Here is a 27,817-nt window from a genome sequence, read left to right on the forward strand (position 1 = left end):
CTTTCCCAGCAGAGGTGACCGGGGTTGAAGCCGCGGCGGCCCCGCCCCCGCATTCCATTCCCTATATGGTGGCAGAGAGGGTAGCCGCCGGCCACGCCCCCTTTTCCCACCACCCGCGCGAGGCGCGCCCGGGCTTGCGCGCGTGACATCAGAGGCGGAGCGGGGGGAAGGGCGGTTGGGGCTGCAGGAACTCGCGCCAGCTCCCCTCTCACCCAGCGCGCGGAACGAGCCTTCCTCGGGCCGTTCTATTTACGTTTGTGGAGTCGATTTGCATAAGGCACCGCCCCCCGCTGTTGGCGAGGCGTCCGGCACCCGCCCCCGTCGCCATATAAGGGCAGAGGGGGCGTGTCCCGGGGCTTGCGGCCGTTCGCTGCCTTCCTGGAGCCGTTTATAGGGTACAGCCACTTCCGCTGTCTGCTTAGAAGCGGCGCGATCATGGCGGAGCGCGGTCAGCTCCCTCCCCCCGCCAAGCGCCTCTGCTGCAGACCCGGCTATGGCTCGGGGTGCAGGCCGGGCCAGCGGGCGGGCGGCGCCGGGCCCGGCAGCGGGGGGCTCTGCGCCGGACCCTCCTCCGCAGCCGCCGCCGCCGCCCTGGGGCTGCTGCCGCTCGGCAAGACCCAGAGCCCCGAGTCCCTACTGGACATCGCGGCTCGTAAGGTGGCGGAGAAGTGGCCCTTCCAGCGGGTGGAGGAGCGGTTCGAGCGGATTCCGGAGCCGGTGCAGCGCAGGATCGTCTACTGGTCCTTCCCCCGCAGCGAGAGGGAGATCTGCATGTACTCCTCCTTCAACACCGGCGCCGAGGACCCCGCCGCCGGGGGGGCCGCCGCGGCGCCCGGCGGGACCGCGGATACCGCCGCTGACGAGAACCGCCTGCCCTTCCGCAGGGGCATTGCTCTGCTCGACGGCGGCTGCGTCGATAACGTCCTGCAAGTCGGTGAGTCACCGGCCGGGGCCGCGCTCCGGAGCCGGGCAGGGCGCCGCCGGCCTCCCCCGCCGCCGGTGTCCCCCTGCATGTAAGCCGCCGGCCGCCCGCCCTCCGCCGCCCCGCCGGCCCCGGGGGGGTCCGGCAGCGCGGGAGGGGAGCTGCCCTCCGCGGCCCGGCGCGTACGAGCTGTAATGCGGGCCGGGCAACTTCCCCCGCCGGTCTCCTCCTCGCACCCAGGACGCGGAGGAAGTCCCCCGCTCCGTGACACGGCCACGGCCCCCGCCGCCGGGCGGGCCGCCCCCCGCCCTGTCCTTTTAACTCCCCCGCCCCTTCGCACCGCGCCGTGCCCGCTCCCGGTAATCTCGCCCGTGTAATCCCCGTGTAGGCTCAGCCCCCTCCCAGCGCCCACCCCCGGTAATCCGGGTCACAGCCTCACCCCCAGCCACAATAGCGAGGAGGTGCCGCCCCCCCATCCCGGGGGGACGCCGGTGGAAGTGAATCAGCAGAAGGGCGGCCGGCGGGGGAAGGAGAGAGCTGGGGCGGGGGGGTGAGCGGGATGCGCCGCCGTCCAAAATAAAGACATAAAAGCGGTGCGAGACCCCGGCAGCGGGTGTGCGGGGGGGATCGGCGAACAAAGGCATTTCTAGGGCAGCGGCGGCGAGCCGGAGGGAGGGGGTGCGATCCGCCCCGCCTGGGGGGGGTGGTGTATGGGGTTGGGGGGGCGCTTTTGGGATGAGCCGCTTGGCGACAAGGCGTGGGGGGGTGAACACTTGCTCTTCCTCCTCCTGGAACAATATCCCCCCCATCTCCTCTTCCTCCCGGGGTTAACTCCTCCCTGCCTGTGTTTAAAGGGCTGCAGAGGTGGGTACACCCCCATTTCCGGGGGGGGAGGGGGGCTGTCTGCCGGGGGACTGCCCCCCTCCGGGGGCACCCCCCGGCAGACAGCCCCCCCCCGTCCCTCCCGGTTTGTACGACCCGGCCACTTTGTTCTCATTTTCATGTTTATTTGTGTTTTGTTTTTCTTTCCCCCTCCCCAGTTTTCTGTCGCTTCCCCTCCCCCGAAAAGAGGAAGCCAGACAAAAGAGGCTCCTGCTTGCCTTTTGTTAGCGGCGGCGGCTTGGGGGGGTGTGGGGCACCGGGACACCCCCACCCCCCCAAAAATTAAAAAATAATGTGGGTTTGACTTGGCGGACAGCTTGCAAATGTGCCATCAGTTTGGGGTTTTTTTGGGGTTTTTTTTCCCCAAAGGGAAACCATGTCCCCGCTCCTAGGCTCAGTGCCCTTCCCTTCTGCCTAGGGGGAGTTAATTTTTTTAAAAATCTAATTAACTTTCTTATAAGTTTCATCTTTTGGATCTCTCTTTCCAAAGGTCTGAGGCGCATCTGAGGTTCCTCAGGAGTGGCAAAACCAGAAGTAGGGCTTTTTTAGTTTGGATAGCTGTGCTGAGATTATTTTTTTTTTTCCCTTTTGCTTGCACTTGATTCTGTTTGCAAGCGATGAGGAATGACAGGAGTGCACATAGGGAGGGTTTCTTGGCTGATTACATTTAAGCCAGGAATTCACTGTGAAAATAAAGCCAAGGGGCGATAAATAAAAGATGCAATCTTCTCTAGGAGACAGACACCCAGCGTGGGCTTTGCTTCCCTTGCTTTCAGCAGTGGAATAGGCCTCAGTGAGTAGTTGTGGAAGAAAAAAACCAACTTTTTGTATGGCTTCAGAAGAGGGGGGGGCATTGAGTAATGTTGGCAAGGGTCAATGTGAAGAAAGAAAATATGCATAAATACAACTGAAGTGTTGACTGCTGCTTCTGGAGCCCTTAAATGCATTCCAAACAAATGCTATACCTACTGCTGAAAATACACTTGCTTTGGTGGGTTTTTTTGTCCCTCCCCCCCCGCCTTATGTGAGCCTCCTTTGGAAGGCTGTGCAAAAATAGTAGTGGAAACTGGTGATATGAAACATGTCAGTTGTTCTGACAGAGGCCTTTGGCTTGCCTGGCGAGGGAGTCGTGGAGCACTTGGGTATGCTGGGTCCTGCCGTAGGAAAGTTCTTGTGTAATTTGGGTAGGTAGCTGTGTCATTACGGCCAGCTCTTGCTGGGGTGATATTCCTTGTGAAGCAGAAATGTGCAACTGTGAAAGCCAATTCAGCTGGAGTGAGTTACATTGGGCGGAGAATGGAATTGGTTCCACATAATACGTCTGAATGTGTAGCATTGAGCAAAACTAAAAGTTGAGTTTATGTAAGTGCATATTTAGTGACTATATAAATGTGAGCTTATGTTCTTTGCAGTATGAGTAATGGAAACTCTGTAAATGTTTACCATTGTGCTATGGAAAAATGCAGTTACTGGACAAAGTACAATTTTATTACATATCAATTCTAACAGCCTTACTTGTAACACTAAATATTACTATGAACAGGGAATGCAGGATTTGATTTCTGAGGAAGGTGCATAAATTTCAGTTCAGTGATAGTTAAGTGGAACCATTTGCTTCTGGATTTTACCTTTTTTTCTCAGTCTGGCCCTGAATAAACATTCAGACAGTTTTATCACGGCAGCTCATTTCAAGCAGGAGAATTTCAAAGACCTCGTGTCTATGCTCTGCTAAAAATCTTCATGTCATCCTGCTTTCTGCCCTCCTCAGCTTCATCTCATGTGTGTGGTGAACAGAAGATCCTAAATAAAAGGAAGATGACATATTAGTGATACGCACAAGCAATGTTCTTAATAAAGCAGTAAAGTTGTCTGCTAGCCTATTTTGAAGTTCAGTGATACTGTCCTAGCATAATAATTAGCATCACTTAATTTTGACAGATTTTTCTCCAAAGAAGCTGTCTTCAAGCTTCCATTTGCATCTAGTTTATTGATGTTTTTATAGCTTTTTGGGATGTTTCAGTTAGACATGAAGGATTTTCTTTTTTAGTTGATTTAAAAAAAGAAAAAAACCCAGAATGTGGGCTCCTAAAGCAAACCTTTTCAACTGCATAAAACTGCTTTTCTACTATACATGCTTTTCATTTATTTTGAACCAAGTATTTTTAGTAAAAATTACAGTCTAAACATGAAAGCACTTTGTGAGTAAATACAACAATCTGGAAGGAAAATGAGAAATTGACTGTTTCCTTTGGCCAAATTTGTGAAGATGCCAGGAGCGAGCAGGCAGTTTTAGATGGCGAAGTGTATATTTGGTTTCTGAGGTTAGTCCTGAATTAGTATACAGTACCGTATTGTCGTCACAGCTGTGGCTCTCAAGGTTAGGAAGAGGTGCGATCCCTCAATAGCACAGTTGACCTGGTGAGAGCCCTTAATGCAGCTATTCTAGGAGAAGGGGAAAAAAACCCCAAACCAACCCAACCCTGTGCCTCTGCTGGTATGACTCTTCTTGCTTGGGGAAAGAGGGAGACTGCCTTCGTCGAACTGCTGTAAAGCTCGGCTTTTAGTGCTGTAGCTGCATCCACATTGCAAGTACTTGAAGTGTTTTTTTGATATGTCATATAAGTACACCTGGACTATCCTTTTCTGTCTGTAATTTGAGGTCGGTTTTTCTTTGTTGCATAGACCCTGCTTGCTCATACAGGTCTTCCTTTAAGGCATTACAGTCCTTTCCACGCAGCGTGAGGCTTCGTAATCATTTGTAGTCATGCCTCTTAGGTATGAATGGCAAGGGAGTGAGTTGGAGGGAAGAGACTCCTAGGGAAGGAAAATAATGTAAAGAATTAATTGACTGGCACTTACCACAGCTCTAGAATTTAATGTTAATATTGTGAGCTAGAAAACTGCATTGTCTGTGGAAGAGGGTTCAGTCAAACAGCGTCATCAGTGGGGAGCTGCAGACTAGTTTTTCTGAAGCTCCTTGGTGATACGTGATCAGAGGGATGTAACCAAAATATTTTTTAGACAAAAGCAAAGTAAAATTCCTCAAGTATAAAATAATGGTTGGACCTCCCTGGGTGTTTCTTTCGTTGATCCTTAAATGAAGTTACAGACTGGCAGGTTTTTTTCCCCAATTTTATTTTCATGAGAAGTAGTTATTTTCTGACTCAGAGGTACTTTTATCATCTATTGTTACAGCTGATGATTCCCTTCCCCCCCCCCCCCCCTTAAAAATATGGGCTAAAAGCTGGTAATTGCTTTCAAAACCAGGAGAAGCCATTTTTTCACCAAGCGGAAGAGAAAGCTTTACAAGACCGTGTGGTAATTGCTACATGTAATTCTGGTGGAATGTGTATTGTAGTCGGAAATTTCAGATCCTTTTAATGAATGATGATTCTAGTTAATATTTTTTTGTTCTTTCTAGCCATCTTTACTCAAAATAATGTGAAATTGTGGAGCAAGTAAAACAACTGCAACTTCTCTTCTTTCAAGGTCTAGTTGTTTGAGTGCCAGCAGTATAATGTGAAACACCTTTCTGTTGATAAAACCACACCAAGTATTTTCTTAGCAAAGCTAGCACGAAGAGTTTTGTGCTGTGAGTTGAAATGCGCCTTTTAGCGGACATGATGATCTTCACTGATGTATGCAATATTTATCTAATTGTTGATAAAACCTGTAGGGCACATGGATTTAGTACATTTTTATTTAATGCAAGTAATACTAAGTTACATGACAAAATGAAGGCTGTCATTTGTGCAGATGCAAACAGTGTGTTTTGCATTAACTTCTTGGTGTCCTGTGACACCAAATTGTCCTGGTATGTGTAGTGACACCTTTTCCAAGGGGAAAAGGTTGTGTTAAACTGTGCCTGTTTGAAGAGGAGAAGTTTGTCTGCTGATATGCTCAAGGGACAATGTGGCTTCTTTCACAGTCAGCCTGATGTTGGGGTTTGGTTAGGAATGTATGACTAGAACAAGTAATGCAGAATTTGTTAATACAATATTGTGGTAGGGGAGTAAACAAATAATGTCTGAGTTTTTTGCTGGACTTTTTTTTTTACTTAGTTCCATGACTACTAAAGTCTTGCAAAAATGTCTTAATTGATTGCTGTTTGAGTTTGCTTTAAGAAATAACTACCAATATTTCCAAGTTTTGGAACAGAAGCAAGTAAACTCATTTTTCAATATTTCTTCCTGAAAGGGAGACATCTGAATGCATTCCAGTTTCCTTGTTAGATTTGGAATGCAATGCATTAATTAGGGAACACACAAGCTATTTTCAGTGTGTGTGTGCATGTGTGCTCTGATGGACTATCCTTGACCTTGAATAATTTCTTTGGAAACCGTAAAAAAAAAAAAAAAAGAGGGAAGAGAAGGGGAAAAAAGCTTTCTTTCAAGACCAACCAGATCACTAAATGTGGAAAATTTTGTAAATCAGCTCCTACCTTTTTTCAGGCTCTCTAAAAATATCTAATCTGGATTTCAAGAGAAAGTAAGAATTTTAGAGTGGTGTCAAAATGTGAAAATAAATTTTATACTATCTTTATGTAATTACGAATAGTAGGATAAATGTAATAGGACAGCATCAATACTCCTTTAAAATTTGTTTAGTTTTCAAGGAGAAAATGAATTGTAAATCACTTCTATCACAGTTTTTAAAACCAGGAATTTTCTTTTCTATAGAAGTTTTATATTGGGTTGACTTAATGAAATTTTTCATTGTCTGTTTTAGGTCAGTTTTCATGTTTTCCATGTTTCATTTTCCCCCTAACTTCAAGGCTTTCCTCACTTCCAAGAAAACAATTTAATTTTCAAAGCTTGCTTTCCTTTTTAGAAAGTGATTCCATCTCTGTATATGATCAGATGTTTTGGTATGTAGCAATTCTTGAATTTGAGCCAGTTGTCATGCCAGCAACTGATGCCTGCGCGTGCTCTCTCTCTCCCCCTGTGCTCTTAACTTTCGGAGATGAACAACTAATTAAAAGCAAAATCTGTACGTAAGGGTAGGCTGGAACTATTTAAAAGTCAGAATTGGACAAACTGATTTCCTTAAAAATCAGTAGCTAGTTGGTGCATTTTGCCATATATTTTGATTTTATTTATTTTTAAAGAACCTGTGAACCCTTACATAAGACTCTAGTAAAGTTCTAATTTAAAAAAACCCAAACAACCTACACTGAGTGAAAAGTACGTGCGTATTACCATGTACAGCAATTTTTACTGGTGAAAGATAAAGTATATTAGATGGAACGCTGTAAGATATGTCTGCATGGTCTCAATTTTAATGTCATCTCCTGTCTAGCTAATCTACTTATTATGTCAAGACAAATCGTGAAGTTTCGTACTGGTGTAACAAAATATGAGTGCGAAGTTATGGTAGTATAGGAATGCAGCTGACATTGCTTAACTTGCTTTCTCTTTATCTGGTTTTCTTTGGGTATTAGGTGGTAGAATTTACTGCATCTTTAAAAAAAAAAAAAGCCAAACACACACTAAAAGTGACAACAACACAAAAAAAAGAAGAAAAAGAAGGACCACACTATTTTAACTGACAAAAGCTATCCTAATTTATGAATATGCTGCCTGTGACAGGAACTAATTTGAAATTTTAAAAAGCTTTCATGTGCAACAAGGGTACAGATTTAATGTGAATTCTGATTGCCTGGAATGCAGTCAGCCTGACAGCATGTGAATACTTGAGTACTGTCCAACAACTGCACTTGTTGTTCTGGGAGATTTGTCTCCTTGAACTTCCAGTTTTTCCTCTTGGTTTACTATCTAAGGCTACCTATGTAAAATTCTTCTCTCAGCTGGATATGTATGCAGCCCTTGACATGGCTTCGTAACCTTCTGTGACCTGGATCACTAGAGATGTCGGCTGGTACTGTACGCTGGTTTGCATTCGCCTTCTAGCTACGTGCAGATTACTGTGATTTATGTGATGCCCTTGCAGTGCGCTACCCTGCTGTCCTCCGAAGTAGCAATATGCATCCAGTCTTTGTTGCCTTGGCCCTGCTCTTGAACACCAGGACGTCTAGAAAACTTGTGATGTAAGTCACTATCTTAATAGTTTTTTCTGACTTAATTCTGCGAATGTGCAAACACACCAGCGGAGTGCAGCCTTCCAGTAGTAACTACAGTGTATAGAATTCCTTGTGGCTAAGTCAGAACTGATAACAGGCCTGCTGTAGGAGCTGAGCAGTCGCACAAAAGACTTTGTTTTGACGCAATTCAGTATAGACCGAGTGAAGTTCTCCTAATGTGGGCTTTTTAACAACACTGTATTAAACCCTTCTGAAAAACGAAAAACAAATTGTGAAAGAAGGCAATGTTTAACCCCTTTAAAGCATATTTTAAGTTAATTGTGGTGCACACCATCACACACTTTAAAAAGGAGAGCTTAATCTTTTTTATCTTTTTTTATTATTTTTCACTCTAACCACCTACTCCTTGTTGCAAGTGAGTACATTTGACAGTCTTGAAATGTCTGGAAGTTTTTTGCTTTGGAAATGCATGGACAATGGCTGAGAAGGTCTGACATTAATTGGGAGGATGCAGTAAAACCTGTCAGTAAGTTTAAATTCACACTAGTAGAGCTAGCTGATCAGATAAATCAGAAGCTCATTTACTGAATTAATGTGCTAAAAATTCAGGTGACTTACTTTTTGTCCTGCTTTATTTAACAATCTGCCTGTTTACATAAGTCATCCTCTATTGTTAATTGGTGTCAGACCTTTAATATGTTATGGGATTGTTGGAAAAATAAGTGGGGGAAACCAGCATAATAGGAAGAAATTTCACAGAAGTAGGTGTTAATATATATCTTTATTGTGTCTGTCTATTTTTTTTTACAAAAGTTAATTGCATTGGAGCGATCATTTTAAAGGCTAGGAAAATGAAATGTTACATAGCTGTATGACTTCTAAGAAATGAGACACTTTGTTGTACGCATGCCAAATTTAACTGCTAACTGGTTACTGACAGCCGGTAGTAATGCAAATACAGTGCAGGGACTGTGCAGGGATTGTGCAGCTGACTACAATGTTTAATTTGTACTGACTAATGAAATAAAGAACATTCACCCATTGAGGCACTTAAAATTGGATAAACTGCTTTATGAAGTGTGAGACAAATTTACAGTCTGTAATGAAGTAGAGGATTGAGTTTGCATGTATTCTTATTGTTTTTGTATTTTTAAACTTGTGTTAAAGGCAAGGTTTTGTGTGAATGGCTTTTACCAGCACTGGCTCTCCCAGATTTGTTTCCTTATGCTTAAAGTTTGACTCTTTCTCATTTTATACTAGCGGCCTGCCTTCTCTCTCCATAGCAGTGTTCAACTGTGTGTGCAAGGAATAGAGGCAGCACAAACTCTCGTTCAGCAAGTCAGCTCCTGGCTTACCCATCTCAAGAGCAGCTGGGGAGCTTTATTATTAGTATTTAATTTCCACATTCAGCTTTGATATTTTGACTGGCCTGAAGTTCATAGGGCATCAATCCATATTGAGTGATTAATGGGTGGAATTGATAATATGTTTATGGAAAGTATAAATAAATGCAGGTAGTTTGGTGTTCAGGGTTTCATATGCTTGGTGGCTGCTTGTTTTGCCACTTACCTGCAGCTTTGGCTATGAAAGGATGGCAGATAAAATGTCTGTGTTAGGAATTCATTAACAAATACATCTACAGATAATCTTCCTGGAATCTTCTAGAAAACGTGAGTGAATCAGTGGAGTGGAGAACCTTACAGTAAGCTATTGGTTACTCACACAGCAGTTGCCTCCATGAAGCACTTATTCCACAAACAGGAGAAGCAAAATACAATGCCCTGCATTGGGAGCATGGAGAGTAGTCTTAGAAAAACACTCGTTTGCATACTTACAAAGCTGGCCTCAGTGACCACATCAAGTGTGGCTTGTGCTTCTTCAAGACAATTCTGCTGAGTCTGCTGATTTTAAAAGTTCAAGAACAGGGAAAAATCGATAGCATAAATGAATTGTTTAATACATTAAAGGAAGGAAACCTGGTTCACTTTTATTAAATACTGCCTATGACCAATGACAACTGGGACAGCTGGCTGTGCTGCTGCTGTTGTACATGCAAAATGAGTCTCAGTTCCTCCATTGATTTAGGTTGTAAACTGAGACCTTGCAAACTGACTACAATTAGTGTCTTGGGGATAAAATAGCAAGGCCATTATATTCTGTATCTGTGTCTGGATTTAGTGTAGCTATATTACACAGAAGCATGAAACTTCAATTTTGCTTCTCCTAGAGCAGGGGGATGTGAGGATGCAATAAAATTAAAATGTGTAGCTGTTTTTTAGCTTTCTGTTACTGTAAGTCCTGATATGTGAGAGACCCATCATGCAGCTTTCCTGGTCAAATCTAAATGTATGAATTAACAGAGGTGAGTGACTTCAGCTAAATGTGCTACTAATGCATGAATGGTAGGCAGTGACTAGGAATGGGACTTGATGTAACATGCTGTGGCAGTTTGATGGGATAAGGAAGCTGAGAATAACTTGGCCAGTGCTACTTAAAAGTTTTGGAAGCATCATACCACTTTTACTAGTTTTCAGTGATCAAACTAGTAAAGTTAGTAAAACTAACTTTACATTGTCATGTACCCTGGCAACAACTTAGAGGCTTGATTTCTGGGTAGTTATGTAGATGATAAATATAAGCTGTTTGGTGGCAGGAGTGAAGAAGAGTTTAGGAGTAAAGAAGAGTTTGGCTCATGGAATAAGATGTACTTGAAGAGAAGAGAGTTAGTAGAACACTGAGTTGACCTTTACAGATGAGAAGCTAGGAAAAGAAGTGGGGGAGTGGTGATGCCAGAGATAAGGTAGAGGTCAAAGACCGCAGTAGATCCCTGAAGAGGTGTAGTTAAGGAGGATACGGTCTGAATCACTGCTCCCTCTATACAGTGTATTTTCAACGAGTATTAGTGAAGGCATGGAAATGGATAGATTCTTCCCTACAAAATGAGACGAAGCTTTCAAAATTGAAAGCAGGTTGGCAAACTGTAACTGAGTTGTCCTGTAGCTTTTGAAACTATACAATATGTTTAAGGTTATGAAGCGGGTGTTCTCTCACTCTTTTTTCCAACCTTACGTCCCAATTCCAATTTTATAAATGTATCTGACACACAAAGGAAACACACTTGTTTTTTTTAGAAAGTGCTGAGTTTCTATTTGCATTCTATTTGAAGGGTGTTTGTCAGATTGTACTTTATCAGAGGCAGAGGCTATTTCTGTTGAGTCACGGTGAAGGCTCCATCACTGCAGTGGTAAAACAAAACTATTGATTTAATTTTGTATAACTGTTTGAAACAGATTTATTCATAGAGTTAAATAGGCATTGATAAGATCATAGAATATATCTGAATTTCTTCTACTATAAGGCATAGTCTTAAATTGTGGTTTAATTTTCCTCAACAGGCAATAAATGGCTTAATTTTAAAGCATCATATATTGCAGAAAGAGACACGTTTTCTTACCTTTTTTCCCCACAGTGGTGAATATTTGTGGTACCCAGACCTGTGAACAATGGAGAGAGAATTTTTTTTTTTTTTTTTTTACTCAAGGGCTATATATTGCACTGACCTGGGAATCAGGATGAGGGGGGTGCAGTGAGGAAAGACCGAAATCTGGTGAAGAGTGATGCACAACTTTATTAGGCACTTCTTTAGACAAAGGTAGGAAATAGGAAGGGGAAAGAAGAGAACTATCTCGGTTGCTACAGTGGTGATCGGAAGGACTGGAGAGGTTTTTCCTGTGGATAAGAGGCCACTTGGAAGACAAACCTGATATTTGTAGGGGTATAAGATAAATGGTAAAGATTGGAAATGTAAAACAAATGTGAGCATTGTAATCTCCAGTAGCTAAGAGACCCAAAGTTTTGTTGTGTTTAAAAGGAAGGACTTGTGTATGCATGGGGGCACAAGGAAGTGTGGCTGATGTGCTCAGAGAACTGAATACTCCCAGCATGTAGAATAGGCTTGTAAGGAGCAAGATGGCAGTAAGATCAAAGCTGCAACTTGGTGATTACTCAAAGTGTGAAATGATGGCTAGTGGAAATTTTAGACTGGGTGAATGGGAAGAGATGTGAATCATGGGCATGTACTTCAATGAATCCTGCCTGTTATGTGGTCTATATTCCCCTCCCTCCTTGAATAACAAAAGGAAGTGAAGAAGTAGAGATAAAGTGTTGAGAAATGTCTACTGAAAGAAGGAAGCAGAGGAGGATGACTGTGCAATGAGACACTAAGCTGTGATTTTAGGAAGTAAAAGGAGAACCACAAAAGCCAGTAAAGGTCAAAAGTTCTGGCAGAGGAATCATCTGTTTATAGAAGTGCTGAAAGGTAAAGGAATGCAAATCCTGAAACACAGGCAGAAACCATTTCCACTGGGGACCTTGGTGAGAGCCATCCCAGTGTGATGCTTTGCGCTGGAACCAGCCAAGGCCCAATGGCAGAACCACATTCCAGGCAAGGGCCTTGGCGTACTCAATGACTTGGCCGTGGGAGCAAGAAGACAGTGATGTGGGACAGGTGGTGGTATGATACAACACAAGCACCACAGGCAAAAGTTAATGGGTGAATGAGGTGGGAGAGTTGGCAGCGTAAGAGTGCAAAAAGAAGCCAGCAGACATGTAGCTTGATAGGTGGGCACGGGGGGTTATCTGTAGCTGTGTTTTGGGCCGGGCAGCCTGGGAGGGGTAGCACTGCATTTAGCCTTGCTCAGGAAATGAAAGTCCTGAGCCTGGGAATGGGGGAGTGTGGGGTGAGTGAATAAGGTGGAAAGTCAGAGCAGATCAGCCTGTATTGCAGCTAATTCTGGTTTGAAGTGCCAGAAGTAGAGTGGGAAGGGTATGTTTGCAGGGTGGGCTGGAGGTGGGACTGCTGGGGAGGTAGCCTGGAATTTAATCTTCCATCGGTAGCCGGGCACAAGTAGTGTAAGTCGCCAGCAGCGTGTTCAGCACAGGCTGGAGGGACCTTCGATGGGCTCGTCGCCTGCAGAGCTCAGTGCCCTTGCACCCTGCTCTCGGCACCAAGCAGCTCCTCCTCCACCAGCAAACACGCTGCTGAGCCTTTGGTCCGTTCGCTTTCCCGCAGGAATGACGGTATGTGTGAGCTGGGGGCTGTTGCGAGGTTTGTTAGCAGTATGTGCTGTAGGTGTGGTGGTGACAGCTCGTTAGCCCCGACATGGGTGTGCTGGGGCAGTGATACAGGGCCTCCATTAGCTTGAGCTGTGCGTGTCAGCTGTTGAGAGGCTCTCCTACCGGCCTGCAAAACCCAAGCTGTGTCGTAAAGGTGGTGTGCTGATCAAAGGCAGAGACCAGTAGTCTACCGTATTCGTAAATACGGGTTTAAAGCTGAAATGCAAGCCTGATGTCTATCTTTTTTCTAAGGCTGGTAACCTTAGGTTGCCTGATGAAGATTATAAATGACAAAAGCCATAAACCTTTACTCTGAGAGAAGCTGAAACTGTATTTCCAGTTACAATTTAGCAGTGTTATCACTCTTGCCCCTCCCTTTTTCTAGGGAGGGGGCACATTCCTGGTTGACCAAGCCTGCTGCTGTAAGGAAAGCTGCTGAGACAGCAGCACAGCATGGTGGTGAGCACAGGAGTCCTTCTGCAAGAGCCCGTTCCAGCAGACTTGCTCCCTCTTGTCACTTAGTCCATCCTTGGAGGAGTTCACCATGAAAGAGGCCTATCAAAATAAATGTTTTTCATTGTGAAATACTCTAGTCATAACTATGGTAAATGAAATTACTGACTCATTTGCCGTGCCGTGACTCATTTACTGCTCTGCCTCATTGTGTAACTCTTAGAACAGAACATGTGCATTGCAGTGCTTATAAATATGTATTTTGGAAAGGTTTTTTAGTGATTATCATGAGCAAACTTCACCCACTGTGAAGACCACTGTGTGTTATTCACCCTGAAGTTATGTGGTTGCTTTTAGGCTGGCTTAAATGCAGGCTGCTGTCAAAGGGACAACTGCTGTTCTCTTCAAGCTTGCAGCTTGTGCCAGGGCTTGTGGAGCTGTGTGGTGAGCCAGAGAACTGGCCTGCTTATGAGTTCAGATCTCGCTGGGTGAGTTTTACCTGGTTTATTGGCCAAGAAAATGCTACTGTTGATTCAAGGGAGGGGAGAGTGCAGGAGGGGGGCACTGAGAAGGGCAGGGCTCCTTTCTCTGTCAGTCACACTTAGACTGGCTTAAAGTGATCATGAAGCCCTGACTGCTGCCTGGGGTAAGGAGGTGGCTGCTGTGCTTGGGAGTTCACCCGTAGCAAAAGGCAGCCTGTTTGTTCCAGAGACAGCAGCTCAGGCCTTTCCTGAGCCCAGGTTGTGTGTTGGGCCTGTATGAGTGAGCAATCTTTCACATCTCTTCCTCTACAGTGTTTCTCTGTGTTATAAAACCTTGGCCAAGTGATGAGTACCCCTCCTACACTTCACCAGTGGTTAAAAGAAAGCCAGACAAATATTTACTTTAAGTGTACAGGAAAGGGGAAGGAAATACTTAACTACTTATTCCAATAGTACATGTTCATGTCTTTCTATATCTGCATAGCTATTGCAGAAAGTGTTTTTTGCCTTCAAAGTTCGTATCTTTCCTCTTTTGAGACAGTGCTGAGCTTCAACATACTTACATATAACATGGATTTTTGAGGCAATTTTTCTGCTTATTATGCAATTGTTTGACTAAATAACATATGTACTTTCATTCGTTGCTGTTGACTTCAGTTGCTAAAGTAAACGTTCACAGCTTTTTGTCTGGTAAGGCCTGCTGAGCCAACATAGCTAAGAATGAGCTGGAGTCTCCTCTTTGCTTCTTGGACTTTGATCTGTTGCCACTCAACAGTCTCACTGGAGGCTGCAGCGTCATGGTGGTATAGCAGAGACTGCAGTTGTCTTGCATGGTCTTTATTACTGGTAGTAATGCCTGAGAAGGAAATGATGGAGCATGACTTGGAGATCTCAAGCTAAGTTTGTAGGGCTGGCATGTAGAGGGGAAAAAACCCTTACTGGTTGTAAACTGAGTACTTTAGATGTGGACCTCACTGAGAGTCTAAAATAGCTTTGTGGGGTTCCCGTATCATTACTGCTTCCCCAAGTAGAACAGCAATTGAGCAGAATGTTGGTGCTTTTGTATAACTTGCTTAGTGTGGAAGCTAAATGACAGACAGCTGCTCTGGTAAGTGAGGTATATTTACTGAAATGATCTGTTTTCAGGATGCAAATAAAGCTGATGTGTCATCTATTCCAGATGGACCTAACTAAAGCAGAACTAAGCTTGCCCATAACTGGTAGAGGGAGAAGTACATTGGAAGCCCTGTTGCACACTTCACAGTGCAGATGAGTCCATTTTCAGGCAGGATTGGCTTCCCTTTACCATAAAGAGAGATTTCATGGGGCTTTATGTGGGCCTGTCTGGGAGAGGATGCTTTGGCTTTCTCAACCACTTGCACTGGGGGAGATTAAAGCTTATTACTGGCTTGCTTTTAACAGTAGCCCGCTTCAGTGCAGAAGGATTGATCAGGGTTGGTTCCTAGAGCCCTCCTACAGCTCTGCCTGGATGATTGTGGCTGTCAGACTCCAAGGCATGCGTGAGCGAGAGACTGGGTCCTTAAGCTGTACAGCACTTAAGCAGAGTACATTACCTCTCTTGGTTGTCCCTTGCTGGAACGGAGTCTGCAAGACCTCCAACCCTAATTGGAGTGTCTAGCTCCTTCTTAACCTCTGCAGGTGGTGTTTATTGTGCGTGTTTATCCAGGCTCCTAAACCAAATATTTCTTATTTGGGGAAGGTGAAGTTATTTAGTCTGGTATCTTTCCTGCTCCATTGCTTCACTGCAGTCTTACAAAATTAGGTGTCTCCTTTATGTCAAATCATGTTTTAGGCTGATCACAGGTGTTTGATGTGATACTTTTGTAAGCTGACCATGATTTCTGCAAGTCAGGTTTGTTAAAGAAGTATCGCCTTGAACTGTTGTCCATGTAGGAGAATGAAGAGCAGTCAGGTCTATCAGTCCTTCCGTTTTTGTACCAATTAGTGTGGTTTCATGGCTGTATTCCTTCTAACCCCTCCACCTCTACCCCTACTTCCTCTTTGCTATTCTGAAGACAAATACAATCAGGGGAAACTGGCTGCTCAGAACAGAGTATTGAGCTATGCACAGTGCTGCTGCTCACATGAAGCTAACAAATAGGAGTAAGAACAATCCCCATGAGTAATGCAACAGGTTCTTTAAACACAGGCAAATAAAACAAAAAGTGTTTGATTTTGAAGCTTGTGTAAGAACAACTATCCCATGAAGGATGAAGGCTTATGGGACCGGAATGGGGGAAGAGGAGAGGAGCAGGGTTTATAGGCTTCCTTCATCTTCATGAAATTCTTAAGTTATTTCATCTGCTATGGGTGGATGTGTGTACTTTAATTACTATATTTGTGCAAGGCCAAGACTGTGACACAGAATCAGGTTAGTCTAGAAAAAGTATTTAAAATCACATTTTATTCATAACTTAGTATGTTTTGTCTTTAATCTGGGGAAAACTTTTTTGCCTCAATGAAAAAGCATCGCTTTATTTGAAAGGCACTTAAAAGAGGGATAAAAACCTAGGTTTTTTGTGCACTACAGTTGCGTGAGCCTCCTAAAACCTGCCAAACCTAAAAGTTACTGGGGTTGATGTTTCTTTATGGAACAGACAGCTCAGAGTGGATGTTCTCATAACTGTGGAGTTGAGTGAAAAACAGTCTACCACCAAAACCCAAAAGGGCGTACCTAGCTTTTTGCATACAGATTTGCTCACAAGTTCAGAATTTTGCAGAACTGGTTCAGGAATCCTGACTTGCACTTGCAATCCTTGCCAAAGCCCTCCAGAAGCATTACGTAAATACCTTCACACCAGCTGGAGGTGAGAATGCTGCCTGTGGGTGCATGGTCAGAAGCTGCTGAACGTCAGCTGCTCGCTGTGGTTTCCTCTCTGCAGACCTTTATCTTGCATCTTCCTAAAAGGCAGCTGACCGCTTTCCACCAAGGGCTAAAGTCCTGTGGATTACTTTCCAGTCACTGTTAGGAGACTGTCTGCAGGGCAATTTCCGTGGAGCAATGAATGTACCACCAGCTGTGTCTTTGCATAGTTGTTACTGCAGTAGGTGTGAAGTTATACAAGGTTGGTTGACCTAGCAGAGAAGTCTAAGGCAACTCTTGGATTTTAAATTTTGAAGATACAAGGCGGAGGTCATACTGGATTCAGATAGCTATAACTATTAAAACTGTTCAGGTAGTTTTATCCATTTTGGTGCCATGTGAGTTCAGGCCAGAGTTCCTGTCAGTGATGCTGTGCAGATGGCAGGTTTAGTTCATCTTGTAGTCTCTTTAAATGTATCCATCTTTAAAGATAAAATTGTGTACAAACTAGGATCTGGGACTCATGAAATTGCTTTTACCACACAACTTCTGCTAAATGTATCACCAAAGAACTTAGTGTGTCCAGTGATTTGATAGGCTTCCATCAAGTTGAATCTGTTGCAGATTCAGGATGCAAGTACTGGATCTGTTTTAGCTCAATCCTTTGGCAGAAACAGGCACAAAATTGACTAGTCTGAGTCTTTAAGAAGTGCCCTTTAATACTATCTTCCCAAGAATAGCACTGCACAAGGCAATAAAGCAAATAGAAGGTATTTTGTACATAATGATTGAAACCTTGGCTCTTGGGAGGCCTCAGAACATTGTTCACTCGAATCGTGTATGAAATTTGCTTTTAGATAGGAGTGGCTATTCTTGACTTAGACCATTGTGAATGATTAGTAAATTGAGAAATTAAAAGCAGTGGGTTGGTTTTGGAAATACTGGCATCATTACAAGGAAAAATCGATACTGAATGTTGAGTATGGTGAATATACAGGTCCACACTGTGCTCCTCATTGAGTTTCTTGAGGGTTTCAGTTCATTTCCTTCTCTTCCTCCCCCCTCCCATGTAGTAGTGATGAGAGGGAAAGACAAACCTGAGCCCCATGCTGTTTATTGTGAAGAGACAGTTGAGACTTAAACCACCTACTTGTAAGCAGAATGTGACATTGACCTCATTAGATGCAATGGTTGCGAACCTTTGAAAATCCTTCAACTCTTAATTGCTAAAAACTTGAGCTACGTTCCTGATGATTGTAAACATTTTAGTATCTTTTTGCATTCTTGTCATTCTGATACAATTTGGCTGATCTTGACCAAGCCTGCTTTAATTTGAGAGTCAACAGAACACAAAGGAGAAATCTCACTGAAAGCTGGAATAGCTTCACTCAACCTGGTCACTTGGGAAAAAATGTATTTCCTCAGAAGATGGGATGAAGTATGCATGTCCTGTATCTTGGTCATGATTTGAAGCTTATACCTGAAATAAAATATCAAATGGGAGCTGTGCCATAATTGGCAGGTTTTTTTAAGGAGGAAAACATAGCAGGTGAAGGGAGTCTGTGGCTTTTAAGCAGTTCACTGAAAGTTATGAGATTCTTGAGCATGCCTGGAAAGGTAGAATAACTTTTTTCTTCTGTTGACAGTGTTCAGAGTTGATATACACCTACCCTGTTAGATTTATTTCCGCCCACCTAGCCTTTCACTAGGAGGAACAGGACCTGTAGGACAACCTTCATTAACCCTATATACCAGTGATGACTCTGCTGATCCTCTTGCTAATGCTCTCACATCTCGCATTAGGAATTAGTGGGGGGATAGCCTAGTTTTGGCATTCTGAGGTTAATTACACTTATCATTCTGTTTATACGAACTAATTTTGAAGGCTCAAAATAGAGAGAGAGGGGAAAAAATATCCCTTGGAATATGCTGAAATGCTTATGTGTTTTGGAGACTTTCTTCATTGTAAACACAGAAACTACTTGCCAGCTTTCATTTTCTGCCAGTGGTAATAGGTTTTCTGTACATCCACAGCTGTTTATTGTGTGAACAGCTGACAAAAGCTCAGGCTTTTAGGGGTAAGGTGAGCTGGCTTCCGGGTAGAACAAAGACCTTTAGTAGGGGGGAAAGGCTTTTTTTCTCCAGAAGCACAAGTGTAAAGGCAGCTGGCAGCATGAGTGCAAATTGGTAACATATCTGGAAACTTAATTCTCTCCATTGTGGTGTTACTGAAGTGCAAGGATTTATTTTTATCGTCTTTAAGGATGTTAATATTGAACAAATAAAACTGCTGCTTTTTGGATTGTAAAAAATGCTGTAATGCACAGAGCATAATTATGTTAAAATACAGGGAAGGAAGTGCTTGCACAAGTGGAGTGATTTGTCTTGTGGTAAGGAATGAGAGGGTCGCTGGGGTTAAACTTGATTAAATAAATGAACCCTGTAGGTCTTGGAGCTCTTGGGTTTTCCTGAATTCAGCATTATGTGGGAGTGTTATGGAAATACTCATTCAAAATAAGCAACCCCTGATGTTTGTAAACCAGTATCTTGATGAGCTTCCTTTTGTAATGCTCCTTCCACAGCCATAGTACCTCTTATTTTGCATATGTGTTATTACTTGGATAACCTTAAAGGAGTGGTATTCATCTCCCCCTAAGTTTTTCTTTGTATCTCAACCACTACCACAAAACCTTGATGTAGCTCTCTGACTGCTTTAACTCTTTGAGTTGTTTGTTCTGCCGTTTAATCCTGTAACTCACAGCGATGCTTGGAGAGAACTTTCTTAAGGAGAAATGCATGTTCTGCTTTGAAGGGTAGCTGCTGCTAACATGTGTGACTGGGTTGGAGTAGGGCTGTGCTGCTAGAAATAAAATGAAGTTCTCCAGGCACAAAGAGGAACTTGAGTGCAACAGTGTGGTAACAAGCAAGCAGCCCAATTCCACTGTACAGGCTAAATGACATATAGGAAGTAAGTTCTTGCACAAATGGAGCATGATGGTGTTGCACAATTCGTCTGGTTCATTTGCGGAGAGTAAATTGCTGTGTCTTGAAGAGCAAAACAAAAAAAGGTTTTATTACAACCTTCATAATTGGAAAACAGATGTTTTTGTACTGCTGTTTATAAACTATTATGAACCTACCAGTCTAAAACCAACAACAGAAGCTACTTTCTTCTTTAATTTGAAAAGCATTTCTAATACGACGTGCTACCTCTTTTTAAACTGTGTGCTATTGAACACTTTGGGAGGCTTCCTGGAGAAAAAAATGTTTAAACCTGAGTTACGTGATCTCAAACAAAATACAATTCTATGTTTAACATTTCATTGGGAGCTTTAAGTGATGCTGAATATTGATACTGAAAATGGAAATATTTAAATTCACTAAACAGAATAAGTTATTATACTGTGTTACTTGAAGTACATTTTTCTCTTGTTCAGTTCTGTGCCAGTCATAAAATCTTAAAAATATTGTGGCTTTAAGTTCCATGTCTTGCATGTAGTAGGCACTGAGCTTATTTACAGCAGAGCTGAGTGCTTAGGCTGCTTTTATGGAGGGTAAGATGCAAGGTGTTCACTGAACAACAGAAAACAATTTAAAATTGGTTACAGCCACCTTTTTTTCTAAGCTCTTTACACTGCTTTTAAATCACTCTGCTTTGCAACTATTCAACTATATTGCCTGTAAAGAGCAAGAGGTTGTCAGATTTAGGGTTCTTTTCTTAAAGGGCATAGTGTGTATTTGGAAACTTGAGTTAGAAGAGTTCACTAATTTATGTATAGGGTTATCAAAATAGCACTCTCAACACTAAAGGATACAGTGAGTTATACCATTCAAAATGTTCTTCTGTATTAGAGATAAAGGTGAGCTGACTGACGTAGAAAGATCATGGATGGCAATCACATTGTTTGCCCCACCAAGCCAAAATGACCTATCTGTACTGTAGTTTTGACACACTTTTTTAGATCTTGCTTGTGGCAATCCCTTTGTCATCTATAGGAAGGTACTTTTGGATTATGGAGCTCAGGAAGTGATTTTGGGTTCCCTTTGGCTAGATACTGATATCAACAGGTTCCCTTTCCTGCTCTTCTGGCCCGGTCTCGAAATTTTTGTTTTCTACTGTGTTCCTCATCTGTTGCAAATGAATAATGGGATAGTTTCTTGTCCATACCCTCATTGCTATAGTTTTTTCTTATCTCATGTAATTTGAAAGTTTGGTTTGGGTTTTTTTTTTGGAATTTGATATTTAGAGCAGTTCTTTCTCTTACTGTATTTGTTACGGGTTGTGTGTTTGAAACTTTGTATAAAAAAATCTTAAACTCTTTTCAAGGGGCATCTGCAGTTCTTGAAACGTGGTTCATCCTGTAAAGAGCTGTATGCAGTGAGGCTAATTAAAAGTTATAGTTTACTTTTCCTTTGCTATTTTAGAACTTTATTGCCTCTGTAGAAAGATGGAGCTGTGTGTCTGCACAGTATGTCATTGGGCATTCCCAGTACTAACATAGCTTTGGCTACATCTGCAGTTGAAGAACATATACTCTTGCAGTGTTGATGGGCCTTACACTGAGTTCACATGAATTACATGTGATGGGAGGCATGTACTGCTAATGTGGAACTTATTGAAAGCTGATGAAGTGATTGCAGGACTTAAACCTGCTTGTTACCAAAACCAGAAATGGCTGAAGTCAGATTTGTCAAGTACTTTATACCTGTCTGTGGACAAGTGTATAGCTCAACAGTAGTTATGCAGCTAATCACTTGGTGCATGTTTGTATTTGTTGGCACTAAAATGATTTTAAAAGCAAAACCAGGTCCTTACTAGTGCCTTTCAAGAAATAACCATTCCATGAAGAATGAGCTTTAACAAGAGATTCTTAAGCAAAAACAGCACTGCCCCTTTTCTGAGCTTTTCAAATCTTTCAGCAGGCATTAACCACTTCTGTGTATTTGCTGGCAGCTAAATTTTAGCTTGGACAGTTATCAGTGTAGCTTAGGCCTGTTGTCTCCTTGGGTTTGGTTTTCTTTGTTTTGTTTTTTAAAACGATTAGCTGAGAATTGAAACTCTTTAGTCTGGATTTTTGGGAGAGTTAATCCAGGGAGAAAACTAGTTCTGCTTCTGGGATATTGACCTCTCAGTCAAGACTGAAGAATATTGACAGTCATGCTTATCAAACTGATGGGGCAATACATGCAAGCTCTTCAGGAACCAACGATTTTATCCAACTCCTTCCCAAGATTTCTGTCTAGTTTAAAGTCATGGCCTGCAAGACTAGTAAGGAAGTCACTCTCACAGTAAAGTGCTTCCTTATCTTCAGGAGGAACCTCCTGTGTTTTACTTTGTCCTGTCACAGAGCACCACTGGTAAGAGCGCAGCTCAATCTTTTACACTCTCCCTTCAGGTTTTTGTAGAAATTGATGAGATCCCCCAGAGCCTTCAATTCTGCAGGCTGAACAGTCCCAGCTCTCTCACCGTCTTCTCTTATGTGAAATGCTCCAGCTGCTGCATCACCTTTGCTGGACTCTCTCCAGTACATCCTTGCCTGTCTTGTACTGGGGAGCCAGCGCTGGACCTAGGACTCCAGGTGTGGCCTCAGCAGTGCTGGGCAGAGGGGGAGGATCACCTCCCTTGACCTACTGTTGGAAGGGCTTCTGTTAACTTTAGTGTCCACAAAGACCCCCAGGTTCTTTTCTGCAAAGCTGCTTTCCAGCTGGTTGGCCCACAGCACAATACATAGCACAATACAAATACCTGGCCACATAAAATTTCTTTTATAGGCTGTTGATGGAAGAGAATGTTACGTTTTCAGTGCAGTGGCACAAATACAGCTTGCATTAATGCAGAGCTGAAGGTCAGTGACCAGAGGCTTGCATAGCAGGTAATGCATTAGAACTTGAATTATTCTTGGGCATGAGAGGCTTCATGCAAAGAAGTTCTGAGCAAGACACTGGATTGTGGATATGAGCCTGGGGTGCCTGCCTCTCTGCTGCCCATGGGATGCACTGGCACTTTGGGGTTTGTGTCTTGTTCAGTAAGCTCAGTGATATTGTGCAGGTGCAGTTTAGCTTATAGCAAATGACTGCTGGGGCTGGGAAGTCTTGCGCTCAGTCCCAATGTACCTTTTAAGAAACATTTTGGATCTTTATTTCAAGCACAGTATGCATCACTGTAGTTTGTTTTTTTTTTTAAAAAAGATCTTCAATTCCTTTACTCCTCAAATTTACTCAGCTTTTGTTTAGGAAGGGGGATAACTGTTGGAGCAGGAAAAAAAGCTGTGGAAAATGCCCATGTTCTTAATCCAGGGTGCAGATACTGTGGTGATAGCTGTAAACAGTGGTCATGTGGTGAAGGTTTAAAAAAAATTCTACTCTATTTAGAAGTGCACGTCCCACTCGTTTTCTTCAAACTGTAGTTCTTGGTAGAGTAGGACTCAGTGGAAATAATTTGCTTGTTTCAGACTGGAAGTTCAGAGTAGTTAATGGCAATTCTGACTGAAAGTGGAATACAAATTACTTGCTTATGCGTATCCTTCCAAGCTTGTTAATGAATGAGTGCTTGCACTTGTTAGTGAGGTTGGGATTTTCCTTTTTGTTGTATTGATATCTTTTACTAATTTAAGTGAAGAGTTTCAGCATTTTGAAGCTTTTAATTATTTTTCAGCTAGCAATCAAAAGAGAGCAATTTAACTTTTTCTGGTTTGAGTTTCTGACTACCTTTAGCCCCAAACAGCAGTGAAAATAAAAAAAACAGCAGTGAAATAAGAAGCAGTCACAACTCCTCGCTTGCCCTGCCTGTGCGATTGGAACAGTTTCATTCTTAACTCTTAAGAGGGAATAATTTTCCAAGGTTGAATTTGTAACACCAGAATTAACACCAATCTGTTAGTGGATGGGGATTGGAATTGGTGCTGCTTTTATTTCTGAGGAGCTACAGAATTACAGTATGGATTGTGTATTTTCTTCTCTGTTAGAATATTGTTTGCTAACCAGTATTAGTTTTAGTCATTTCTATGATTTGCTTGGATTTCTGCTTAATAGAACTTGCTGCTGTGGTTCTCAGATATGTCTCTTGGGGCTTGAGGGTACTAATGTAAGGTTTACCTGGATTGCCCGTCTTCCTCCCGTTTTTTCAACACCCCCCGATTATCTTAAATAGAACAAAGCATGGCTAAAGAGGAATTGAGCATATCTCTTGGAGAAATTTTGGTTATTGTGTTTTCTGCATACAATAGAAAACTGCTGCAGTTTTCACTAAGTGTGTTTAATAGGAGGTCATCAGAGTTCTACAGTAGTTTAACCTTCTGGCTTTATTACTGGTCTCAGCTGGAAATGGAAACAGTGGTGTAGGTGGAGAAGGCTATTTGTCACGATCTGTTCCTTGCCCTTTCTTTCCTGTCCCAGTCTCCCTTCCACCAACGAATGTCAAGATAGCTCTTTCTGACTCTTCCAAAATATAAATAAATGTTATGAGGAATCTTCTACAACCAGATGATACTTAAAACAAAAACTATAGTTGCAAAATATATCCAAGTGGCTACTTTCTGGTCAAATGGCAAAGAATGTTTTAATGTAGAGCAGACAATGCTGTGACAGTAAAGTAGTTTTCAAGACAATATATTGTCCTTAATAACAATCATACTTTTATAGATTCAGTTTATCACAGTTAGAGAAAGTGAAAGGCAAGAAAACAGCTGCAAAATTACATTTGAGAAGTGAAATTATTTAATGTTCTTTTAACAGCACATCTTTCCATGAAGGTGGTCTATGTGATTTTTTTTTTTCCCCTGTACAATAAGACTTACATTTTCATGCAGGTGAAGCGGTAACTAAATAGGAAGTGTGTACTGATTACTTTTTTCCTTCCCCTAAAGAAAAGTTGGGTTTTCTGTTTGCAGTTCAGCTCAGAAGCTAGCTTTCAAACGAAGTGGTAGACAACTGATCCCTGTTCCACTGTGCTCTCCTTTCCATGCTGTTTGAGAAGTCGCTTGTGTTTGCAGAAGATAGTAGTCAGGAGGGATTAAAAAAAAAAAAGGAAGGATTACCACATTTTTAAATGGCTTTATTTCCTAAAGCTTACATATAGGGTCCACTATTGTTTTTGTTGTCATTATAATAAACAACTGTAATCAAAAAACAAAGAGAACTTACAGTTGAGAAATGCAGGTAGGCTGTGTTTTAGATAGAAGGCTGGTGTGTGGATGGAAGACTGGAAAGTAGGTGATAAAATACCAATTTGCAGTCAAAGTTTTAGCCTTCACTCTGAGGAAAATTTGAAGTGCAGTAATGATGCAGCTTTATAGATATTTTCAGATAATTCCTCCCAAATAAAACAAAAAAAGGGAAGCAAGATGATGTTCTGGGAACAAGTAAGCAGTGCATCTTTGACTTTTAACTCGGGCTTATGTGCTTGATCCAGTCTCAGTAGAATTCTAATACATTGTTGCCGTTGCAAATTCTCATGTTCTAAAATGGGTCTTCCTTTGGGAGAACTTAGGCAAAATTTCCTATACCTTCTCCCTGCTTCCTGCCTCCCCTGCCCCAACAGTGAAGATCTGCTTATGTCTTTGAACGCTTGGTGGAAAACCCCAAGCATTTTCAGCCATTACCTCTGAATGTGTAAGCATGAAGTCATGGCCACAATCTAATTGTCAAATACTTGCTTCTCATTGGGTGTAGTCATTTAGGTGGACCTAAGCTGACTTGGAATCTGCAAAGCTGTAGCCTTCCTACATACTCTTGAGGACATCTTGCAGCAGGTGGAGATAAACATGCAGGAAAAGGTCAAGGTAGAGATTATATGAATGACTCGAAGTGTTTTGTTTAGAATATATTGCAGAAATACTACTGTTGCTTTTAAGAGGATGTTAAAAAAAATTAAAGTTACAGAAAAAGAAATGGAGTTGACCTTGAATGTAATACAGAAGATTTCATGGTAGTTAAAGATAAGTTCAAATATTGTGTAGTGGATCACTGAAGATGTGTGACTAGGTAAAAGTTTTAAATGTTTAGGATCATGCCAGACACAGGAAAAGTATCTCAAGTACAGCCAGAGAACTTGTAATTATAACATTAGTGACAAGTGAGCTTTGCCATTCACGTTCCCGCTGTGCCATGAACATGTTTAGCAAAGTACTGATTTCACCAGTCCCATCCCCACTAAATTTTTGCCTTGCATCTTGTTTGAAATTATTTTAATCCAGTCATCAAAACTGGTGAGAAAAAGTCTGAGTACAAGGGAACCAGACTAAATTAGATTGTTCCAAGTAAGACTTACATTAGGGAGAATTCAGAGTTTTACAAATACACAGTGAATTGACATAGTAGTGGAATTTAGGGGATGAAGAGCGTGGTAATGGGTTTGAACTTAAATGCCTAACCAAATGAGGCAAGTGGATGATTTCAGTCCAAATGGAAACGTTATCTGGGTCTAAGCAACTTGATTTGGCAGAGCTGTTGGTACAAATACATAAGGTTTTTGTTTTGGTTAGGGTTTTGTTGTTTTTTCCTGACAGGGAAATTGGCAACTACTGAAATAAACTAAATTAATGAGCTAATAATAACTAATAAAATATATTGGCTCCTTCTGTTCTAGTCCTCTGCCTCTACAGTTCACTATTGCTGTCACTGGAGAACAGTATGACTGAGATGACATTAGCGTGTTTGGGAGCATCTTTAGAAGTTCTGCATGCTTTATTCAACTTTCTGATATGTTTTGTCAAGATGATAGTGATAGAACAGTTTTCATCAGCAGAGGATGTAAGCAGGCAAACCACAGTCTGTTGACTTTGACTGTGCTTCAGATCCTTTTCTCAGTAATTCAGAATGGCAAGTTGGGCTAACCTCTGTCTTTCCTAAAATTTGTGGAACGTAAAATAGAGTTCTGTGAGGTTCAGGCTTTGGTGGGCAGATGTGCTTCTGTTTTGCAGGAGCAGAGACCCTGTCTTTTCTTTAGGATCTTCAGGTTAACAAATTATTGTTTCATCCAGTGATTAGACCATGTCTTAAGAGGCAACTAGGATGAAGCTGTATTTCCTTCCCAGTTCATTCTGTGCAGGATCAGTAAAGCAGCAGGAGAAACTGGCTTGCAAATACATCAGTAGACTCTACCTGGCCCGTTTCATTTGACAGAAAGGGGAGTGACGCTCTTGTTCTGGCTGATACCATCCTGGAGAAAGAAGGTAATGTAATTTACAGAAGTGTTTTCTAGCTCAGAAGTAGATGTTGCTGCAACCAAATCTGTGACGGCAATTAGTTAAATACTTTGGTTTCATCTGTAAACCATTCATGTCTTCAGTAATTACTAAGGTTGTCCCTTCCATCAAAAGCCAGCTTCCTTGGAACATGAGACATGGAATGAATTCTCAGTAGGAGTTTTGGCATAGCTTTGTCTTACATGTTATAATTTATGCCCTTACATCGTGACTAAGTATGGTATCAGGTTTTTAGATAAAATCTGAGTTAACCACCACCACCTAATTAAAAGACTTGAAAGGCTGCTCTTTGTAAAGATAATTTTTCAAAGTTGCATTCCTTGAAGTAAGAGCAATGAAGCAAAAGGGTTTGCAGTAGAAAATTTTGATTATGACTTAGTCCTTGAGAAATATGATAGTTCAAGAGCAACAAGAAGGAAATGCCATGTAAATATTTTTTGTATTTTTGTTGTTGCGAAGATCTTTGTATTAAACTTAGAAGACTTTTCTCCAACAAAGCTGGCCATTCTGAGGAAACAGGTACTCCCTGGGGACTGTTTTCTTCCCTGAAGATCTTCAGAGAAGATGACTTACGCAGGGTTGTGTTGGGTTCTACATCTCTATTTTGCAAAGCCAGTTCCTGTCTCTTTGTTGGGAAGTTTCCAGGAGGCTACTAAGAGGTTAGGTGGCTGCTAATCTGCTTTGACCTTCAACCTCATCTTCTCAGAGACTGACAAAGGCAGTCTGGATCAGGCTCCCTGGGACATCAGTAATGTGGTCATTAGCTAGGACAGTCCTTCCTGGTTTTTACAGCCTATCCTTAACTTGAGGACAAAAATCTTTTAATGCATCAGGACACAAATGAACCCCACTCCACCCCGCCAAGTATTCTGTAAATAGAATTAGAGCCTGGAG

The 27,817-nt window shown here is 42.3% G+C and overlaps 1 protein-coding gene across 2 annotated transcripts in view; it reads left to right on the forward strand.

Annotated features, from left to right (window-relative positions):
• Positions 1-420: 420 nt before the first annotated feature.
• The window catches only part of ZSWIM6 (zinc finger SWIM-type containing 6), a gene marked incomplete at its 5' end in the record, with an annotated part of 118,998 nt that continues 91,601 nt past the window's right edge, over positions 421-27,817 (forward strand). The window contains one exon of one of the 2 annotated variants that reach the window (XM_082012959.1): positions 421-934. In XM_082012959.1, coding sequence (XP_081869085.1) covers positions 436-934 — 499 coding nt within the window. The remainder of the gene's footprint in view (positions 935-27,817) is intronic. The other variant, XM_082012958.1, reaches the window with a different exon arrangement.

Source organism: Phaethon aethereus, assembly GCF_964289735.1.
Source record: "Phaethon aethereus genome assembly, chromosome: Z".
Lineage (NCBI taxonomy): Eukaryota > Metazoa > Chordata > Aves > Phaethontiformes > Phaethontidae > Phaethon > Phaethon aethereus.